The sequence below is a fragment of the Phoxinus phoxinus genome, assembly GCF_949152265.1.
Source record: "Phoxinus phoxinus genome assembly, chromosome: 19".
Classification (NCBI taxonomy): Eukaryota; Metazoa; Chordata; class Actinopteri; order Cypriniformes; family Leuciscidae; genus Phoxinus; species Phoxinus phoxinus.
Genome location: NC_136894.1, coordinates 14,811,286 through 14,830,573, shown reverse-complemented (window position 1 = coordinate 14,830,573; position 19,288 = coordinate 14,811,286). Strand labels below are relative to the sequence as shown.

General features: G+C 34.5%; 1 protein-coding gene across 3 annotated transcripts in view; it reads right to left on the bottom strand.

The window, feature by feature from the left end:
- Positions 1-19,288, bottom strand: part of rims2b (regulating synaptic membrane exocytosis 2b) — a 172,603-nt gene that overhangs the window by 25,124 nt on the left and 128,191 nt on the right. For all 3 annotated transcript variants that reach the window (XM_079591525.1, XM_079591526.1, XM_079591527.1), the window contains 10 exons: positions 13,992-14,101; positions 13,595-13,627; positions 12,322-12,396; positions 11,893-11,961; positions 10,661-10,924; positions 9,608-9,655; positions 8,890-8,925; positions 6,145-6,186; positions 4,205-4,227; positions 878-1,017 (listed from right to left, as the gene is read on the bottom strand). In XM_079591525.1, coding sequence (XP_079447651.1) covers positions 878-1,017; positions 4,205-4,227; positions 6,145-6,186; positions 8,890-8,925; positions 9,608-9,655; positions 10,661-10,924; positions 11,893-11,961; positions 12,322-12,396; positions 13,595-13,627; positions 13,992-14,101 — 840 coding nt within the window. The remainder of the gene's footprint in view (positions 1-877; positions 1,018-4,204; positions 4,228-6,144; positions 6,187-8,889; positions 8,926-9,607; positions 9,656-10,660; positions 10,925-11,892; positions 11,962-12,321; positions 12,397-13,594; positions 13,628-13,991; positions 14,102-19,288) is intronic.

Genomic DNA, 19,288 nt, shown 5'->3' with positions numbered 1-19,288 from the left:
ACATTCATGAAAAGTAAGATTTTCTACACAAAACTGTTATCAGTGTCATGTGAAAAAGTCTGCTCAATTCTGTGATATGAAAAATATAATTAAATTTAAAAGAAATTAACACTTTTATTCAGCAAGGATGTATTAAATTGATCAAAAGTGACAAGTATTTTAAATTGTTACAAAAGACATCTATTTTAAATAAATGTTGTTCTTTTGAACTTTCCATTCATCAATGAATCCTCAGGAAAAAAAGGTATTACGGTTTTCATTGATAATAATAAGAATCATATTCGAATGATTCTGAATGATCACGTGACACTGAAGACTGGAGTAATGGCTGCTGAAAATTCAGCCTTAGCACTACAGAAATAAATAACATTTTTAAATATATTAAAATAGAAAACAGTTATTTTAAATTGTAATAAAATGTCACAGTATTAATGTTTCTATTGTATTTTTGATCAAATAAATGCAGCCTTGCTATGCATCAGATACTTTTTTCAAGACCATAAAAAAATCTTACCAACCACAATCTTTTGAATTAGTAAAACATTTTTTTTAATATATACTTGAAATTGTATATATTTATTGCATTACAGTAATTGTTATGTTTAAAAACATTATGCAGAATATTTGTTTTTCTATTGAAATATGAGCTGGACATTTCTTCATTAGAGTCACCTATACAAGTCTATTCAAAAACATGTGATGTCATCTCAGCCATTGGTAAACACACTCTTGGGAAGTTCAGAGGTTTGGTTCACTTCGCAAGCAGGCAGAGCCACACCTGAACTCATCAGAAGCACAGAAAGTGTGACCAGAGGGTTTGCCCATGGCTGAAGATACATCCACGTATAACCGGTCAGTGGGTTTATTGTGTGCCTACCTGATCCTGCGGCTCGCTCGCACCCTTTCTGATTGGACAGACATGTAGCTCGTGCTGCTAAGCCGAGATGCACTCGACATAGCGGACACGTCGCTTACATCACTGTCCGATGACCTCATGGAGAGACTGTCCATCCCTTGCTGTAAGAAAAAAAAAACAATGTTGATTATTACATTAAAATAATGTTGCACAAACTGACTTCAAAATAGAAACGAGATAAATCTCAAACACGGTCCAACAGTGGCCAACCCACTTTTTCAGCGGCATTGGTTCCGGAAGTATTTTTCCATACATTTTTTCCACAGAGATTTATAAAAAGTCTTTGTTAAAGCATTATGCCATGAAACAAACCAATCAGCTATGAGGTGAATCACTACAAATGTTTTTTTTTAAGCAAAAAAATCTGACAAAAAGACAAAGGTTTAAAGACTGTCGGCTTTAGTGGGGGAAAGAACTACAATCCCATGAAGCATTGCAAGTGACAATCAAATTAAAAACAATGGTAAAAAATAAAACAATTTATTTAAAGTTGTTCATTATATCTATAAAAATAATATTATTTAAGTGTATTGCAAAATTTGCAGAAATAAATATAAATTTATGAACTTAAATTAAATATTTAAGTATTTTGAGTGTAGGGTTTGCGTAGAGCTTTGTTGACATGATTGACCCGCTTCATCTCTCAGATTGGTGGAATTTTCTACACAGCATTATGGGCAATGTTTTTAACCACAAATCCCCCTGATAAATGTGATTATTTTAAAATAAGTTGAAATAATGGAAATATGTGGCTTTAAAAAACATATCATTGATTAACAACCTCAGAGCTCACAACAGGTCTGTCTTTATAAAGTTATAAATCAGTTTCCCGTGAAAAAAATTAATGTTACCAAAACGCGTTCATAAGTTCAAAGTTCATAAGAGCTGCAGTGCGCATTTCTCTCGTGCCTGGTTTTTAATTTCTTATTTTTGGAAAAGGTGGTCAGTTCATTTTATTTCCTCCAGAAAGATGGCCTCAGATTCAGGCTACGGTCAGCCTGGCGGTCAACAAAGTTACGGATCTTTTTGGTGGAGCCCAGGGCTTTCAAAATGGACAGCAGGCGTATGGTCAGGGGAATGGAAGTGGCTCTTACAGTGGACAGAGCTTCAGTGGTTACGGATCGGCTGGTGGAGAGAGTTATAGCCAGGTTTTGGCAAAGGAGCATGGATGTTAGGTGATCCTGTTTGAACCAAACAGATTGGTGTTTTTTAGCGTTCTCCTTTGAAATCGGTCATGGATTAATTACCCGTCGAGGTTCAAGAGAAGACTTGGGGTTTTACTATTTTTGATATTTCATCACATTTGGAGGATTATTACCAATTTTTCCAGGACCTTTTCGATTCATTTTTTGGGCTCAAGGATTAAGGATTCACGCATAAGGACAATACTTCTCACACATGGACTATTTGAGCAAGGACTCTTGGATAAGTGTTAATTTTTCTATTGACTATTGAGTTATCAATATACTTTGTTGGTTAACCTGTTTAGGCCTATCTTTGTCTGATTTTAAGTATTCATTCATGCCTCGTGAGTGCCCTGAACTTTAAGTAACTACTGGTTTATTTAAGTTGCATGCCAAGTTTGTTACAGATGGAGTTTGTTATCTAGAGTGCATCTGTTGCACTCTAGAGTTTCATGTTAACACGTTGCTAAGCTAACACTAATACTCTAATAACCATACAAATCTGATCACATAATTATTTTAACTATTCAGTACTAAATGAAACATCAGTATGTTTTTGGTCAGAAGTTCTTGACACCATCAACCATCTTGGATATATCTAAGATGGTTTGGATTGCATTCTGGAATTGAATTGCATTATCCAGGGTTAGATTTTGGTCCAAGTGGTTTGTCTGTTCTTGTTTACATTAGAAAGTGCATTGAATGCTGTCTTGGTAGGCAACTCATTAGGTTTTAAAACAACCAACAACTAAAATGTTTATAAAAGTCACAAAGGATGTCATATTCCAGAACACACACAGATCTGACCTGACAAAAAAAAAAACCCAGTTTTTATATAACTTCCGTCATTAATCAAAACAGAATAGAGGACCAAGGGAAGCGTTTGTAACATATGCAATAATTATGGTGAACAGTGCACACGTGCCTCTGTTGGAGATCAAATAAAAGAGACGTGTTATATAACTACAGGATTCTCAGTGCTCATCTTTTCTTATAGTAAACTCAACACGAGTCATGGTGGTATATTTCAGCAGTATATCAGGAACAAGTTTTTTTTACAGATACTTGACACTTTATTTAACCATGAGGAACAGCTAATCAGTATTTAATAAAAAAATATATATGTGAGGGCCTTTATATTGTGTCCTAACCAGGCACAACATTGTGTCTTAACCAGCAACAAAAAGTAAATCATTAATGTTAATCAATGTTAATCTTTTGTGAAATATTATTATAATTTAAAATAAGCGTTTCCAATTAGAATTTGTTTTAAAATGTCATTAATTTCTGTGATGGCAAAGCTGAATTTTCAGCATCATAACTCCAGTCTTCAGTGTAATAAAAGCCTTCCGCTGTTTTAGCACAACTAAAAACAGTTGTGCTGCTTAATATTTTTGTGGAAAATAGATAAAAATATATATTTATATATATTTTTTTTATATAAAAAATATAAATGAATTATTTTTTTTATATTACTGACCCCCGTCTTTTGAACGATAGTGTACAGGCTGTAAATTACGGACTCTGTTTAATTTTAAACAGTATATCTTTTGTTTCAAAGCACAACAAATGAACTGGTAGTCAAATATTATTGAATGATGTCTTTAGTTAATGTGATTCTCTACACCTAAACTTACTTTGTTTGGACACATGTGTGAACTTGAGGAGAACTGACTTCAGTTCATACATCTAAAATCACCAAAAAAACCAGGTGATTAAAAGGGTGATATTATCCAAATATTTTGGGCCCGTTGCAGGAGTCCTTTTTATTTTGCTTTGAAAATTGACAGAGAAACATCTTATTGTACCTGGTCGGGACACAATGTAAGGGTGGAAATTAATTTTACTCCAACTAAAGAGAACATTCCTTACTGCAAAGAAAACTATTCTCAGTCCACTGGTGACAAAGGCCAAACGTCTGGCATCGGACATGTTTGTAAATGCTTAAAATATCACAGAAGGGAACTAGGCAGCAAATGATACACTGGGATGAAGTCACCATGAAGAAAAGCTTCAAACAAACAGCTCCTCATCTATTCCCAAATATTATGGATACAATTGCTTTACTGTAGAAAAACTCAAGCAATGGCAGAAAGAAACATACCTTTGATGGATCCTTTAAAGTGCCTGTGTGACAACAAAAGACAAAAAAGTTAGATGCATTGAAACCCATTACACAGAAGCACAGTACACTGTATGTAAATTAGCAAATGTGGCTTGTTGATACACACATCCAACAAACTCCGAAGCGACACACATCAGACAACAAGTTATTTGGACAGCATTTTTCAACAGTAGGATATTATAGCTGATCCAGTCCAACCCAAATAAACAGATATTAAAGAGAACACAATGGCATTAAGCGACTTTATGAACATTTATTTGACCAGTCATTTAAAGACCCTATTAAATGGTTTTATGAATACAAGTTACACATGTCTGTGCAGGAGATGATGTCATCAATAATTCTGGTAGAAAAAAAGGAAGGTATTTTTGTACCATGTACTGTATATCTGCTAAAGATGTGCTTTGTCGGCTTATAGGAGTACACTTGCATATGATAAGATCAATACTAACACACATGAGCTCGTAAAAGAGTAATGGACTAAAAGCCACTAAATGAACAAATAAATAAATAGATACATAAGTAAACAAATCTCAGATTCTCTGAGGAATAGAGTACGACACTGCCAACCAACTTTTTCAGCGGCACTGGTTCCAGAAGCATTTCTTCCATTAATTTCTCCGATAGGGATTTTAAAGTCTTTGTCAAAGCAATAAAGTATTTGGAAATCAGACAAAAATACAAACGTACAAGACTGCGTACCATACGGCTTTAGTGACGGAGGAACTACAATCCCATAAAACAATAGGTTTTAAGCGTATTGCAAAACATGCATATTATATATAGAAATATTGAAGTATTTTGAGAGCGTAGATCGACTCGATTACGTGCCGCTTCATTGTAGTGGGTGGGGCTAAATATATATTTTAACACGGCTTTGCTTGTTCTGCTCTCTGATTGATGGATTTTTTTTGTACAGCATCATGGGTAATGTAGTTTTTGGACACAAATTCAGCTGTTAAACAATATTATTTTAAAACTAAGAATGGAATTTTTACTTTGGTAACCCGACTGTTGCACTCTATCGAATGAGCAAATTCAATAACATTAAACAACCATCAAGAAACATAAAATTTCAACACTCATTATTACTTCAGACTCGATTTAAACACTAATGTCTGGGGATTTTGGTCTCATATAGAAATAACTTACTGAATTCCACATATTTTTCCATGTCAACATTTATGCAATGAAGTAAAACAAATCTGTCTGAAAGATAAGACATCATATCTTAATTCTGTGAACCACTGAAAAGACTGGAATCATTTTGAATGCTGGTCTTTAACATGTGATGCTGGTGTCTCCTCTAGATTGCTTAACTTAACCAGCATTACTTAATTGGTCTGGAAAAGTTAGTTTAGCAGACTAGTTTGTTAAGCAAGATCTAATGAATTTCATTAGAAAAACAATACGCGCTGATTCTCACAAGCTTTGTAAATTCATAAAGATCTAAGCTGGTGTTTTTGGCAGGGTGTGCAGAAAAGTGCACACTTTAAACTCGTTACCCTTCAAAAGTTTGGAGTCTGCTAGATTTTTTCAATGTTTGTTTTAAAGAAGTCTTATGCTCACCAAGGCTGCATTTATTTAATCAAACATACAGTAAAAACAGTAATATAGTGAAATATTATTACAATTTAAAATAAGCAAGAACAGAAGAACAAAATTATAGTAAATATAAATCTTTTGAAACATTATACATTTCTTTGCTGTCACTTGATCAATTTTAGTCCTTGATGAATAAAATTATACATTTTCTTTAAAATAAAAAAAGTACTGACCCCAAATTTTTGAACGGTGTACAGTAGTTCCAATGTTTTAAACTCTTTTAATAACGCTACACAACCATTTACCCGGTTTGCTCCACACACGCACGCACACACTGTTTTGGAAGGGTTTATGTTAGGGTTAGTCTAAATTACCTGCATCTCCATTCTCTGACACTGTTGACTCAGACACTACTGCTGATGTGTGGATGAAACACAAAATGAGAGGAAAACAAGACAGTTTAAACAGACACATGACACACAATGTTATGATGGAAACACACACACACACACACACACACACACACACACACACACACACACACACACACACACAAAAGGATTTTAGATGAATTTCAGATTCAGAAACTCATCACTCATGCCGAAACAAACATAAAAAAAAGATCTGAGAAATCCAACACCTCAGAAAAACCTTAAAGCATCAAAAGAATGTACTGAAGTGTACTAAGCAAAGGTTCATGTGGAACATATGTCACACACACACACACTTCAAACACAGGCCACCATCTATGCCCTATTTCCCCCACTACATACTACATGCAACACTACAGTAAAGTCTAACATAGCTCAATGGCATTATTGATTCACGATTTATTGTCTTAATTCTTTTATTGATATTAATTGTTTAATTTGAGTAGCACAACCAAAGATATTCTAACTCTAAAAAAACAACAAAAAGGCAAGCTCCTAACTCATATTTTGAAAACATATTAGCTTTCCAAAAACCTCAAAGCCTTACAAAGTCTCCAGTTTTATTTCACCAAACGAATGATACAGGTGATATAAAATGACTGTTAAATGTAGTTTATTCTGTTTTTAATCTTTCAGTATTCAGATTATTTAGTTGTTTATCATTATTTATCAAAATGACAGATTCTAAATATATCAGTGAGAACCGTTCATCTCAGCATCAATACAAGTGTGTTAATTACTTCATTACTACTGTGCCTTCCCTTCTATTGCCATGATGATGACAAAAAACAATTAGCAGTTCAGTTCTATACCTCTATATAAATCAAATCTATCTCGCTATATAAATAAAGGTGACTTGACTTGACTAAATCTGAAGTGAATGACGTGAACTCAAATCAATACAACAGGGACATGCACAGACATTTTTAGGGGCAGTGGCCCAAACCAAGAAAAAGGGAACCATGTTCTGTTGTGTTTGTTTGGAACTATTTTCAACATAGCAAAAACATACTGTATTGACATTATTATTTCTAAAATCTAAAAAAATAACTGAACTGAAAATGATACTGTTGTATAAAATCAATATCACATTTGCAATCGTGCTTATAGGCCATATTATTTTGGTTGCATTTCCAACCCTGCTCTTATTCCTATCTTTTCTACTAGACATATACTAAACCATAACATAGCCTAGCATTTAAAGATTGCTCTGTTCAATTTCATGAAAATGTGTTGTATAATTAAAATGTGTTCATCTTAAAAACAGACAGATTTTAACATAAAATTGCAGAATAAACTGCTTGAACTTCCAGAATAAGTCAACTGTACAGTATTGTACTGTGTTTATACTGTGTGTTCATTCTTCATCAATCCCAATAGACCTTTTCAAGCACTGTGTGATTAGTTCACTTAGAGTCCCCCTGTGGTGAATATTGAAAGTTGTTTCTATGTGGTGTTTTTGATATGCGCATTTTCTCTAACCCTAACCCGAACCTAACCCTAACCAAAGACAGTCTCAAAAACGCGGTTTGAAATCGTTTGTTCTGACGTCACAAACTACCTTGTAACCAATCACGTCAACGAGTGGATCTCTGAGCTGGTGTGAGTGAGTGGAGGCGGGGCTAATTTGCATATTCATAGAACAGCGTATACTAAATGAGGCAAGTGTGTTACATTCAAGCTATTTTAAGGAAAAGCTATTTCAAATATGTAATTTTGGTGATCAAAGATGAGTTTTAAGAGATCAAATTATTGACTACAATAATCATTTATTGACATAAATGTATTGCAAAAGATCATGTTGAAAAATGGGTTTTTAGTGTATTTTCGTGTGTCGCAACGTGTTGTCTGCTCAGTTCAGTTAGCCATGCTGCAAAAATCCCCCTTTCCAGAGGACAAGTCACGCATTAACGAGACTTAAAAAGCTCATGTTGATCTATCATTCGCCGCCCATAATGAGAATAAACACCAATATATTTATTGATATGTTTTGCTTGCTAGCACACCAATACTGCAGACGCTTATTTAACCATGAAAGGCAGAATTCATGATTGCGTTAATATACGAGTAATTATGAAGCATGGGTCTCCTCTAGTCCTCTAGGGAACTCGGAGCACACCTGTGGTGCGAGTGATAAGTGGAAAGCCCGGACCGGAGTGGATCTGGAGCTGCAGATTCATTACAGAATGCATTTAGCGCAAATTGAAATCCACTCCACTCATACTGTATACAATACTGCTAGAGGGATACCTCAGCCCAAGAGGGCAAACCCGTAGCTACCCGTAACTGCAATGCAACATTTGACAACCTATATTACTGAATAAAAACAGCGATAACCCTATTTGAGAATAATTTAGTAGTTGGTTTATAGATTAATCTGAATTCACCTTGAATCAAACTTGTAAGCGCTTCCCAGTAGGCAAACACAAAATACCAGTTTATTACCTGTTTGATGTTCAAATACACCAAAAAGGAACACTAATTTTTTTTTTGTATATTTTAGTAATCATGCCATATAGAGCTGTAACTACAGAGGGTTCAGTTTTCATAAATAACATAGCAGCGACAAGAGCAGCAAAAGAAGAGAGCTACACAGCAGAAGAAGGGCTGCAATCTAGTTCCTTTGGAAGCGCACTAGTGTTGATCTATTCTACTAAAGGCAGATGAAGACCACAGGTTGTGGCATACCAGGAGCTTTTTTCTGCTGGTCCTCCCATGTCACCTCTGAAGTTACAAGACAAGGAGAAAAAGTCAATGGTCCTAGTTAACAAAATTGTTAATTAGATGTGCATACTTCAAGCTAGAAGAGTGCATATATAAGGCACATTTAGCATGATTAAGTTACCATTATACGCCGTTTACCCTCATAGTTAAAAAAAATCCAGTTATTTTTTTTCTAGATAAAGCCAAAAAAAAAACCACTTTCCTTTTTCAGTTTTCATTATTCATGCATATCATTTGCATTTATTAAAAAAATAGTAATTTTATATTATTATGTTTATTTAATCACTTTTTTAAATTGAAGTTGATTTGGAGTTGAAAGGAGTGTCATTGAGCCATCTACAGGTGAATGAAGGTACTTAGTGTCCAGTGGCTTCAAAAACATAATAAACAATTATTCTTAAAATAATAACTAATCCCTCAAAGCTATTAGAATAAATAGCTCAGCTTAGTGCAGAACCAGAATATCTAAACATTCTCAATAACATCACTCTAAATGACATCACCAACACAATCATAGCGTAAATAGGCTATGGTATAAAAAAAATATATCTGATACAAGTGTAGCCGTACAAACGTCAAGTACTGCAAACATATCTACTTAAACATCTACTTTTCTAAATCTCTGCAACACAAACACACTGTAAAATATCACTGAGAGATTCACACGGTCACACACACTTGCCTTTCCTCCCATTGACAGGTGGGGGAGCTACAGGCTTTTCCTGGGATTCTTGAGTCGGAAATGGCACACACATAAACAGAAGGGGAGTTTAATAATCAGTATTTTCCACAACCACACAGGTACAGTCTAACCATGCTAAAACACACACATATGCACACTCATGCTCCTATGAAACTACTAGCACTACTTAAAAAAATTAAATAATAATCTACAGAAACTGGCACTCAATCTATGTTCAGAACAGCATACTACTCGTACTATTTGTGCGGAATGCAGTGTCTAATACTGTTTATGATTGCATACTGGATACTGTTTGACATGCTATTTTAAAGTATCACATGAAGTATACAGTGTATACCAGGGATGCAAAAATACTTAGTTCCAAGGGTTGAAGCTAAACTCTGCAGGGCTGTGGCCCTCAAGGAACTAAGGGTGAGTCTCAATCAGCTCCCTAGCTTCCTAGGTTGTGAATTAATATATAGTGTACACGAATATTGACACTGGTAAGGACAGTAAAGACCCTGGCTCAATACACATTGGGTCACTGATGACCTATTTCCAGCGACATGCCATTGTACAACATCACTACTGGTATTTATGAACAACAGCAGAACTGATATCATTTTTAAATGTTATTCAAAGTACATTATGAAAAATACTTTGCTTGTTACATACATATAGGTGCAAAATGTTAGCTAGATTATGTTCATTACCTGTCTAGCGATGTATCTTTATGTTGAAATAATTAAATAATTGTTTGTATTTAAAGAAAAAAAAACATCTATTGTGTGGTGAGTTGGCTCACGTGATTTTTTTGTGCTTCATAACTTCCGTTAAAGGAACACAGTGGGCATCGATGCTCTCGGGTTTTCTTGCGAACGTTTCAGTGCACTGGTAGGATTTGGTGGTTGAGACAGCCCTTTAAATGGCGGACTCCCTGATCAGTTCCCTGACTACTGAACTAGGGAGCTGATTGAAACACACCCTAAGTTTTGCATCCCTGGTGTATACTGTCTAGTATCTAGTAAGAAGTACTCTGTTGCATTGACACACCTGGCACAGAAGCCTGTTGTACAAGAGGTGAGGCTGATGATGAGGCAGTGGCTGGAGGGGGAGGAGCATGTGATGCTGGAGGAGGGGCATTGGCTGGAGAGGGAGGGGCATGTGTTGGAGGAGGAGGGGCCTGTGCAGGCGGGGGAGTGGACACTGAAGAAGGTGGATGAGGATGTGCAGGAGGGAGAGGAGAGTGGACATGAGGAGGAATGGTGACATGTGTGATGGTAGGGCCCGGGACAGGAGGCTCCATCCTCTCATGAGCTTTGTTGATGATGACAATGAAGACAACATGATTGGCAGAGACAGGATTGTGGACAAAAAAAACAAAACAAAAACAGGAAAATTAACTAAATTATTATTTGAGCGGACATTTATGAAATGCACTGAAATAAAATAAAAATGAAACAGACAATAAACATGAAAATATTTACAAGCAACTCGCTACTTCAACAGATATCGTTAACAAATATTTTGACATGAGAAAAAGCAGTGTGCATATGAAATAATCCAGTTTAACTGATATAATATTTTATTGTGATAATAATAATTTATTATAATCATAATTTATTATAATTTAGTGTTCCAGAATAAACTTCATTATTTTTACTTCAAATACTTATTTGATTTAACAATAACTGATTTATTATTTGGTAAATATTTTTTAAAAATTGCTGTTCAGACTATAGCTGTTAAGTTTGATCAAAAATTGTAAAAACATATATTCAAATATTATTACAATTTAAAAGAACTGTCTTCAGTCGAAAAAGATGTGAAAACAGTTTGTGTAAGCCTAAGCCGTGATATTTATTTTTCAGGATTCTTTGATGAATAGAAAGTTTAAAAGACAGCATTTACTGTATATGAAATAGAAATCATTTGTAACAATGTAACAGTTTTACTGTCAATTTTGATCAATTGAATGCCTCCTTTCTGAATAAAAGTAGCCTAATAATTTCTTGCAAAAAAAAAAAAAAACTTATATAACATACAACCAATGGCAAGAAGAATATTAAGCTATTTGAAACAAAATCAGAATTGTTGGTTTTGGCTAAAAATGTCGGTCCATTACTAATAATACGTACGATGACACACACAACAAGGTAGTTTGTGCCACAGTATTGTAGTGTACTGCAGTATTTACTGACACTCTACGCTAGCGGTTTTTAACATTTAATACAGTTTTTTTCTTATAATGGGATCAATTGCTTGCTATGCAATAACAGCATTACCAGCCATTGCGTGTGTGACTTGTGGAGGTGGAGGGGGCGGGGCTGGGGGTTGTGAAGCCCCTCCCACCGCTTCAACATTCAGACAGAAATGAGTGTGGAAAAAGAAAGACAGAAGTATGCCATCAGACATGAGGGTGAGAAATATAAAAATATGAAAATAGAAGCAAAAGAACTAAATTAATCTACAATTTACTGAAAGACTTTCTAAGTCCTGGAGACTGAACATACTAACTACTGTGCTGCAGTACAAATGCAAATATAATTCTGGAAATTCTGTTTTTGAATATTGAATAATATAAAAAGTGATAAAGATCTATAAAAAATGTAATTTACAATTTACACTATTAACAAACTTACTCTCAGAATATAAAGATCATATTTGCATTTGACTGATATAAAAGTATCCCATGTGTCCTAAACATAATTTACCAGCCACAGTCTGTGGAAGCTGGGAAAGAATAGGAGAAGGAGAAGGAGCAGGAGGCTGAGGTACCGCCCCTGTTCCTGCATCAGTGGTTGATGAGTTGTGCAAATCAAAAGAGAAAGCAAACCAAAATGTCAAGAAACCAACAACTAGTGACTAATAAACCATAATTATCACTGTGTGACTGAGAGGATTACTGCTAGAGCAGACCGCCATGCAGGTGCAAGTGACTTACATTTCTAAAACTAAATATACAACATAAATACATTATACATATTCATCTCTCTAGCAATTCATATTGCTCACAAGGTCGCCGACCCTCTGCTATAAACATACCAGAATTTACCCTGTTTTTTAGCACTTACAATACTGTCAGAAGATGTTATTAACGTTAAAGTTCTGACATAAATTGCCTTCTGCTTTTACCTCAACAAATTTCAATAAGGGCAAGTAGACTGTTGTATGGATACCTGTTTACGCCACAGAATTAATATATATATAAAAAGGTAATTGCAGCTTTTTATCTCAAAATTCTGACATATTTTTCGCAGTTTCTATACATTTTTAGTTAAAATCACAATCTTGAATCTTGCAATTTGGACTTTTTCTCTCAGAGATTACTTCATTTCTCACAATTCTGAGTTTGTGTCTTGCAATTTTTAGTTAACAACACGCAATTCTTTATTTAAGTTTATACCTCGCAATTTGGACTTTCTCACAATTGCAAGTGTATACCACCATTTTGACCTAATTTCTCACAATTTTAAGTCTTATCTTACATTTTGGAGTAAACATCTCACAATGTTGGAGTTTATATCTCACAATTCAGACTTGTTTTTCTCAGTTGACATCTCTCATTTTCTGAGAGAAAAAAGTACTGAATGCAAGATGTAAACTCACAATTGCCAGAAAGTAATGTCAGAAGAATTGCGAGATAAAGTCACAAAAAACATTTTTATTTTTTTTACTCTGTGACGAAAACAACCTTCCATACTTTTGATATCCACTGTGGCAGATTTGGACATGATTCCAGACATGGACGGAGTACACAGACTACACAAAGCATACATCTATAATGATACATGTACAGCATTATTAATTGCACAACCAAGGCTGAAGCATCTGTTCACTATACCCAATGAACGGCAGAAGCTAGAAAAATGACAGGTAACGCTCACAGACCAGAGCTAACAGGTTTAGTCAAACAGAGTAGATGATGAAGCTGTAATAAAGAAGACTGAGACGTAGCTAAACACACAGAAGCTAGTGCTTACAGACCTTCATAAGGCACAGTAATGCCCTCGCCATCTTCTGGGAAAAAGGGTGGGGGGAAAAAGCAATCCATGTTGTGTTATGTAAAGGACAATAATGCTATTTTATCCAAATTGTAGTTACACAATATTCTTTTTCTGACTTGTGCTCAAGATGTTTGTTTATGCATAAGCCATTTTTTTTTTTTTGCGATAACTGATAAATATGTGCACTAAAAGGCTATATACTTAGCTTATTTGTTGAATTTTTGTCAGTCACCCAATGGAAAGGTTATTCGTATCATCAACATATCGCTAATATATGCGTCTGGCTGGCATCTGGTGACCCTAACCTGACTAATTATAAAGGCTCTCTACCCATGAGCCATCTTGCAATTTGGAAGAAGCCTGGTTTATCTACTCACTTCTGTCCATAGAGCCCTTTGGTGGAACTTGCGGTAGCTGCCGACCTCTTCGACTCGATACTGGCGTGCTGGTGGGACTTGTTTGGACCGATCCGGTGCGAGGATTTGCCCTGCGGGACAGATAGTGTGTCAGTAATGACCATAAAGCATTTCTTCTAAAGAAGTGTTTGTCGTCGAGTCATAAACCTGCCCAAGACAGGGCAGACTGTTTGACTACAGACACACGCTGGTGAGAGAATACTAATGAAAACAAACCTACTAACTATGGTTATACTGGCAGTAGCATCACTTACTAATGATGCAATAGTGTCAGAAAACACACTCCACTTGATTGCTATAAAAAGGGACACATACTATGTACTATTAAACAAAATAAGTCAATATTTGGCACGGTTTTCTCAAGGGTTAGTGAAAAACTAAAAAGAAGGAAAAGCATTTGGTGAAATATACGTTCTGTAGATAAGGTACATCAACATGAGGTACAGCAACCCACATAATATTGTAGGTGAATCTCCTGAAAACTTTCAAGTCATATTTCACCCCAATATCAAAAGAAATGCATGATAAATTACTGATGATAAATTACATGATAAATTACAATATTTTACGCATCAAGAAATTTTAGCATTTTACATAATTTTCATGAAAATTAAGCACGTTATCCTCTCCCCTGTTACTAAAACTTCTCACTATAAAACCTTATTTTCATTACTGTAATGGAAAAAAATAATTATATATATTAGATTATATTTAAATTGTAAAGTTTTAGTAGTGTTTGTTGCATTGCTTTTCATTTATGCTGATTTGCTGAGTTATGTTGATGTATTTTTCAATTGTGGGAAAGTACTTTTTACAAACAACCATTTAAACTGTTACAGAACACCTGTTCTGGTAAAAAAAAATTGCACAATTTATATGAATTATATTAGCTTGTTTTCGTTTCGGTATAAAACAAAACTTTTATATCTTTTTTATTTTATGACTTAATTTCTCAGAATTGTGAGTTATATTGTCAGAATTGAGGGTCCCACTTTATATTAAGTGGCCCTAATACCTGTGAACTTACATGGTAACTACATGTGTACATAGTATGTAACTACAGTGTAAGTACACATTAGTACATAGTATCTACAGCTGTAACATTTGCGTAACTACACATATGTAACAACCCTCAGAATGGTATGTGTAAGTACAAATGTGTAACAGGACATTGGTAACAACATTTGGTAACACTTTATTTTACGGTGCCCGTGATACAGAGTAATTACATAATTAAGTACTTAGTAGTAGATGTTGTAATAACATGTAACTACATGTACTTAACATGTAATTAAGTTATGGAACAGCCTGTACTTACACATTGTAATTACACACATGTAATAGGCAGCTACTGTTACACATATGTAACAAGCCGGGTCAGTTACATATGTGTTACCGACTTGGTACAATGTAATTATATAAGAAAGTACTTAGTACTACACAATGTAACAAAAAGTGTATCAAGACTGTACTTAAGTGTACTTCATGTGTATCTACATACCTTATCCATCTGTACACATGAAGTACACTTAAGTACAGTCTTGATACACTTTATTTTACGTAGCTTATCCCTGTGTAATATTGTGTAATTGCAATGTAATTTGGAAGCTACTACATGTATTTATGCTGTGAACTAGTGAGTTCATCCAAACTACAGAACAGATAAGGTATGTAGATACACATGAAGTACACTTAAGTACAGTCTTGATACACTTTATTTTACGTAGCTTATCCCTGTGTAATATTATGTAATTGCAATGTAATTAGGAAGCTACTACATGTAGCCTATTTATGCTGTGAACTGAGTTTATCCAAACTACAGTACAGATAAGGTATGTAGATACACATGAAGTACACTTAAGTACATTCTTGATACACTTTATTTTACGTAGCTTATCCCTGTGTAATATTATGTAATTGCAATGTAATTAGGAAGCTACTACATGTATTTATGCTGTGAACTAGTGAGTTAATCCAAACTACAGTACAGATGGATAAGGTATGTAGATACACATGAAGTACACTTAAGTACAGTCTTGATACACTTTTTGTTACATTGTGTAGTACTAAGTACTTTCTTATATAATTACATTGTACCAAGTCGGTAACACATATGTAACTGACCCGGCTTGTTACATATGTGTAACAGTAGCTGCCTATTACATGTGTGTAATTACAATGTGTAAGTACAGGCTGTTCCATAACTTAATTACATGTTAAGTACATGTAGTTACATGTTATTACAACATCTACTACTAAGTACTTAATTATGTAATTACTCTGTATCACGGGCACCGTAAAATAAAGTGTTACCCAACATTTTTTCACTTCAGTAAGTACACATGTGTAACAGTAATTATGTAACTACATTTTGTAACAACAATATGTAGCCTATTTGTTGTTCCACTTCCACATGCAGTTTTAGATACTGCAGTTACCAGTTGGAATACATGTATTTATGACTGGCAGGACTAATGTTGAATTACAACTAAAGTTTCACCTTGTGATACCAGTGTTACATGGTAACTCCTCAGGAACTGTCCACTTAATATAAAGTGTAATTGTTAAGGTAATTGTTGCGCACATCAGTGTCGTTACATGATAATTCCATAGGAACTGTCCACTTGTTGGAAATTAAATACATTTATACCCAAACTGGTAACTGCAGTATAAGACTGCATGTGGAAGTGGAACAACAAATAGGCTACATATTGTTTTTACAAAATGTAGTTACATAATTCCTGTTACACATGTGTACTTACTAATGTGAAAAAAGTGTTGTTACCAATGTCCTGTTACACATTTGTACTTACACATACCATTACGTGGGTTGTTACATACGTGTAGTTACACTAATAATACAGTTGTAGATACTATGTACCAATGTGTACTTACACTGTAGTTACATACTATGTACACATGTAGTTACCATGTATGTTCACCAGGCACGTGCAGAGGGGGGGGCTTTGGGTGCTCGAGCCCCTGCCCTTTTTCAAAATTAATCAAAAGTGCCCTTCTCAAACAAATACCATTGATAATATTGTGGTCAATAAAACAAAATGCATTTGCTTATAATTTACATGACAATTTGTACAAGACTAAAGTAGCCTAAATTCACGTTTATTTTTACGTTTCTGTCAGTCTGAGGTGTCGTTGCTATAACGCGCTATGGGTTGCGTCACTTGCGTCAAGTTGTGCGTGTCTTGCTTCGGTCTTGACTGACGGTCTCCTTTTTCGAGGCTCTAAAACTCCGGAGTAGTGTGTGGACGGCAGGCATAACCGTAGCAAAAGTTATGCGTTTTAAAATGAAAATGTACTAGTGTACACGTAGGTATCCCACACAGTCTGCTTGGGAACCGATGCTGTCGAGCGTCTTTCAGTGAGTATGGCTCGACGGCAGAACAAAAAAAAAAAAAGCTTTTTTTTTATTATTACTATTATTATTTTTTATAATAAAAGGTTGTGTGTCGATTCAATTAAAAATCCACATAACACATATTTTAAAATATTACTTAATTCGCTGAAGCCTGTTTGTCATGCATAATATACCGAGCAATCGTCATCTGGCACAAGAAGTTCAAATATATAGTTCAAAAATAAATCATTTGAAAATTACATGGACAGACGAATTTACATTGAAGTCATCTGAATCTCTGTCGTTGAACTAATGGATGTTAATTGACTACAAACCAGCACCAAAAGTAGCATTAATGGTAAGTATTCAAGTCACTTGAATTTAGGCCTAGTCTATATTGATACACCGTTTACATTATGAAACTATCATAGTTTACTGCAGGCCTATTATGTGAAGTGTAGGCTGCCTGACAACAACACGCGAAATGGTGACTTTATTATTTTAACATTTTTGCACACACACATTACTATTTTTTTTTTTAAAGAAGTCCCTTATGCGCTTTAAGCCTGCATTTATTTGATCAAAAATACAGATTTTTTTTTTTTTTAATAATGGTTTTCTATTTTAATATACTTTAAAAATATAATTTATTTCTGTGATGCTAAGCACATATATTTATATATATGCCCCTTTTTATATTTGAGCCCCTGCCCCTGAGGAACTCTCTGCACGTCCCTGATGTTCACAGGTATTAGGGCCACTTAATATAAAGTGGGACCGAATTGAGAGATAATTGTGAGATGTAAACTCGCAATTGCAAGATATAAAGTCAGACATGTGAGATATAAAATCACTATTCAGATTTTTGACTTCTCAGAATTGCAAGTTTATATCTTGCAATTCTGACTTTATAACTAATAATAATAAAAAAAGTCTATAAAACTAAAAAAAGTCAGAATTGTGAGATAAAAGTTGCAATTAGCTTTTCTTTTTTTTCATTCAGTGGAGCAAACAAGATTCCATAATAAATAAAAATGTGAAATGATATAGAAATGGAATATAAATAGAAATGAAAATGAAAATCAACATTTAAAATGCTTAAATTACAAAAAATCTGGACACAGATAAAAAAAATCTTGTTGTTTATTTTCTTTTTATAAAATATTTTTTTTCTTATATTTATCTTCTTATTTTGGGGTAAAATATGACCCAACAAGTTCTTGACACATGTTCTTTTGTGTAAAACTACAGAAAAATAACCATTAAACAAATTTCACATATATAACCATATAAGAGCATGCATTTAGTAAATATGTCACAGTCATGTGCATTTTAGCCACGTAAACAAATATATACGTTTAAAATGCACATCAACTCCACAGTAAACACAATGATCTTTAAAGCACCTTTTGAGCTCAATGTCACATTTGCTTTCCAATGATCGTACATGTGCCCCACATCTCAAAGTAAATTTGCGGCACATTCAAGAGCTACTGCGTCTCTTGCATCAGTGAAAGTTCATGCGTAAATCTGAACATTTATGTAATTTCCTTGTGACTTATGATGTGCCGAGCAAATCGTAAGTCAGAAGGTTGTATGGTGCCTCAAAAGGTGGGATGGAATCAGCATCAGGAGAGGTGCTTGTGGCTGCTAAAGCTGCAAGGAAAGTGAAAAGGCCTAAATGCATGAGCACACGGCACTCATAACAGCCCATAACTCAAAGCATAAACTGTTAAACCACAAATAAATAATGTTAGTAAACACAAAAAAATTATAATAATTCAAACAAAATAAGAAAGTAAACCATACGATGCCAGGTACAACCCATTATATCTCAAGAGGATATAACAGGTGTGTCTAATTCAAATGAAAAGACGTTAGTAGCAACCATCATCACTACTCT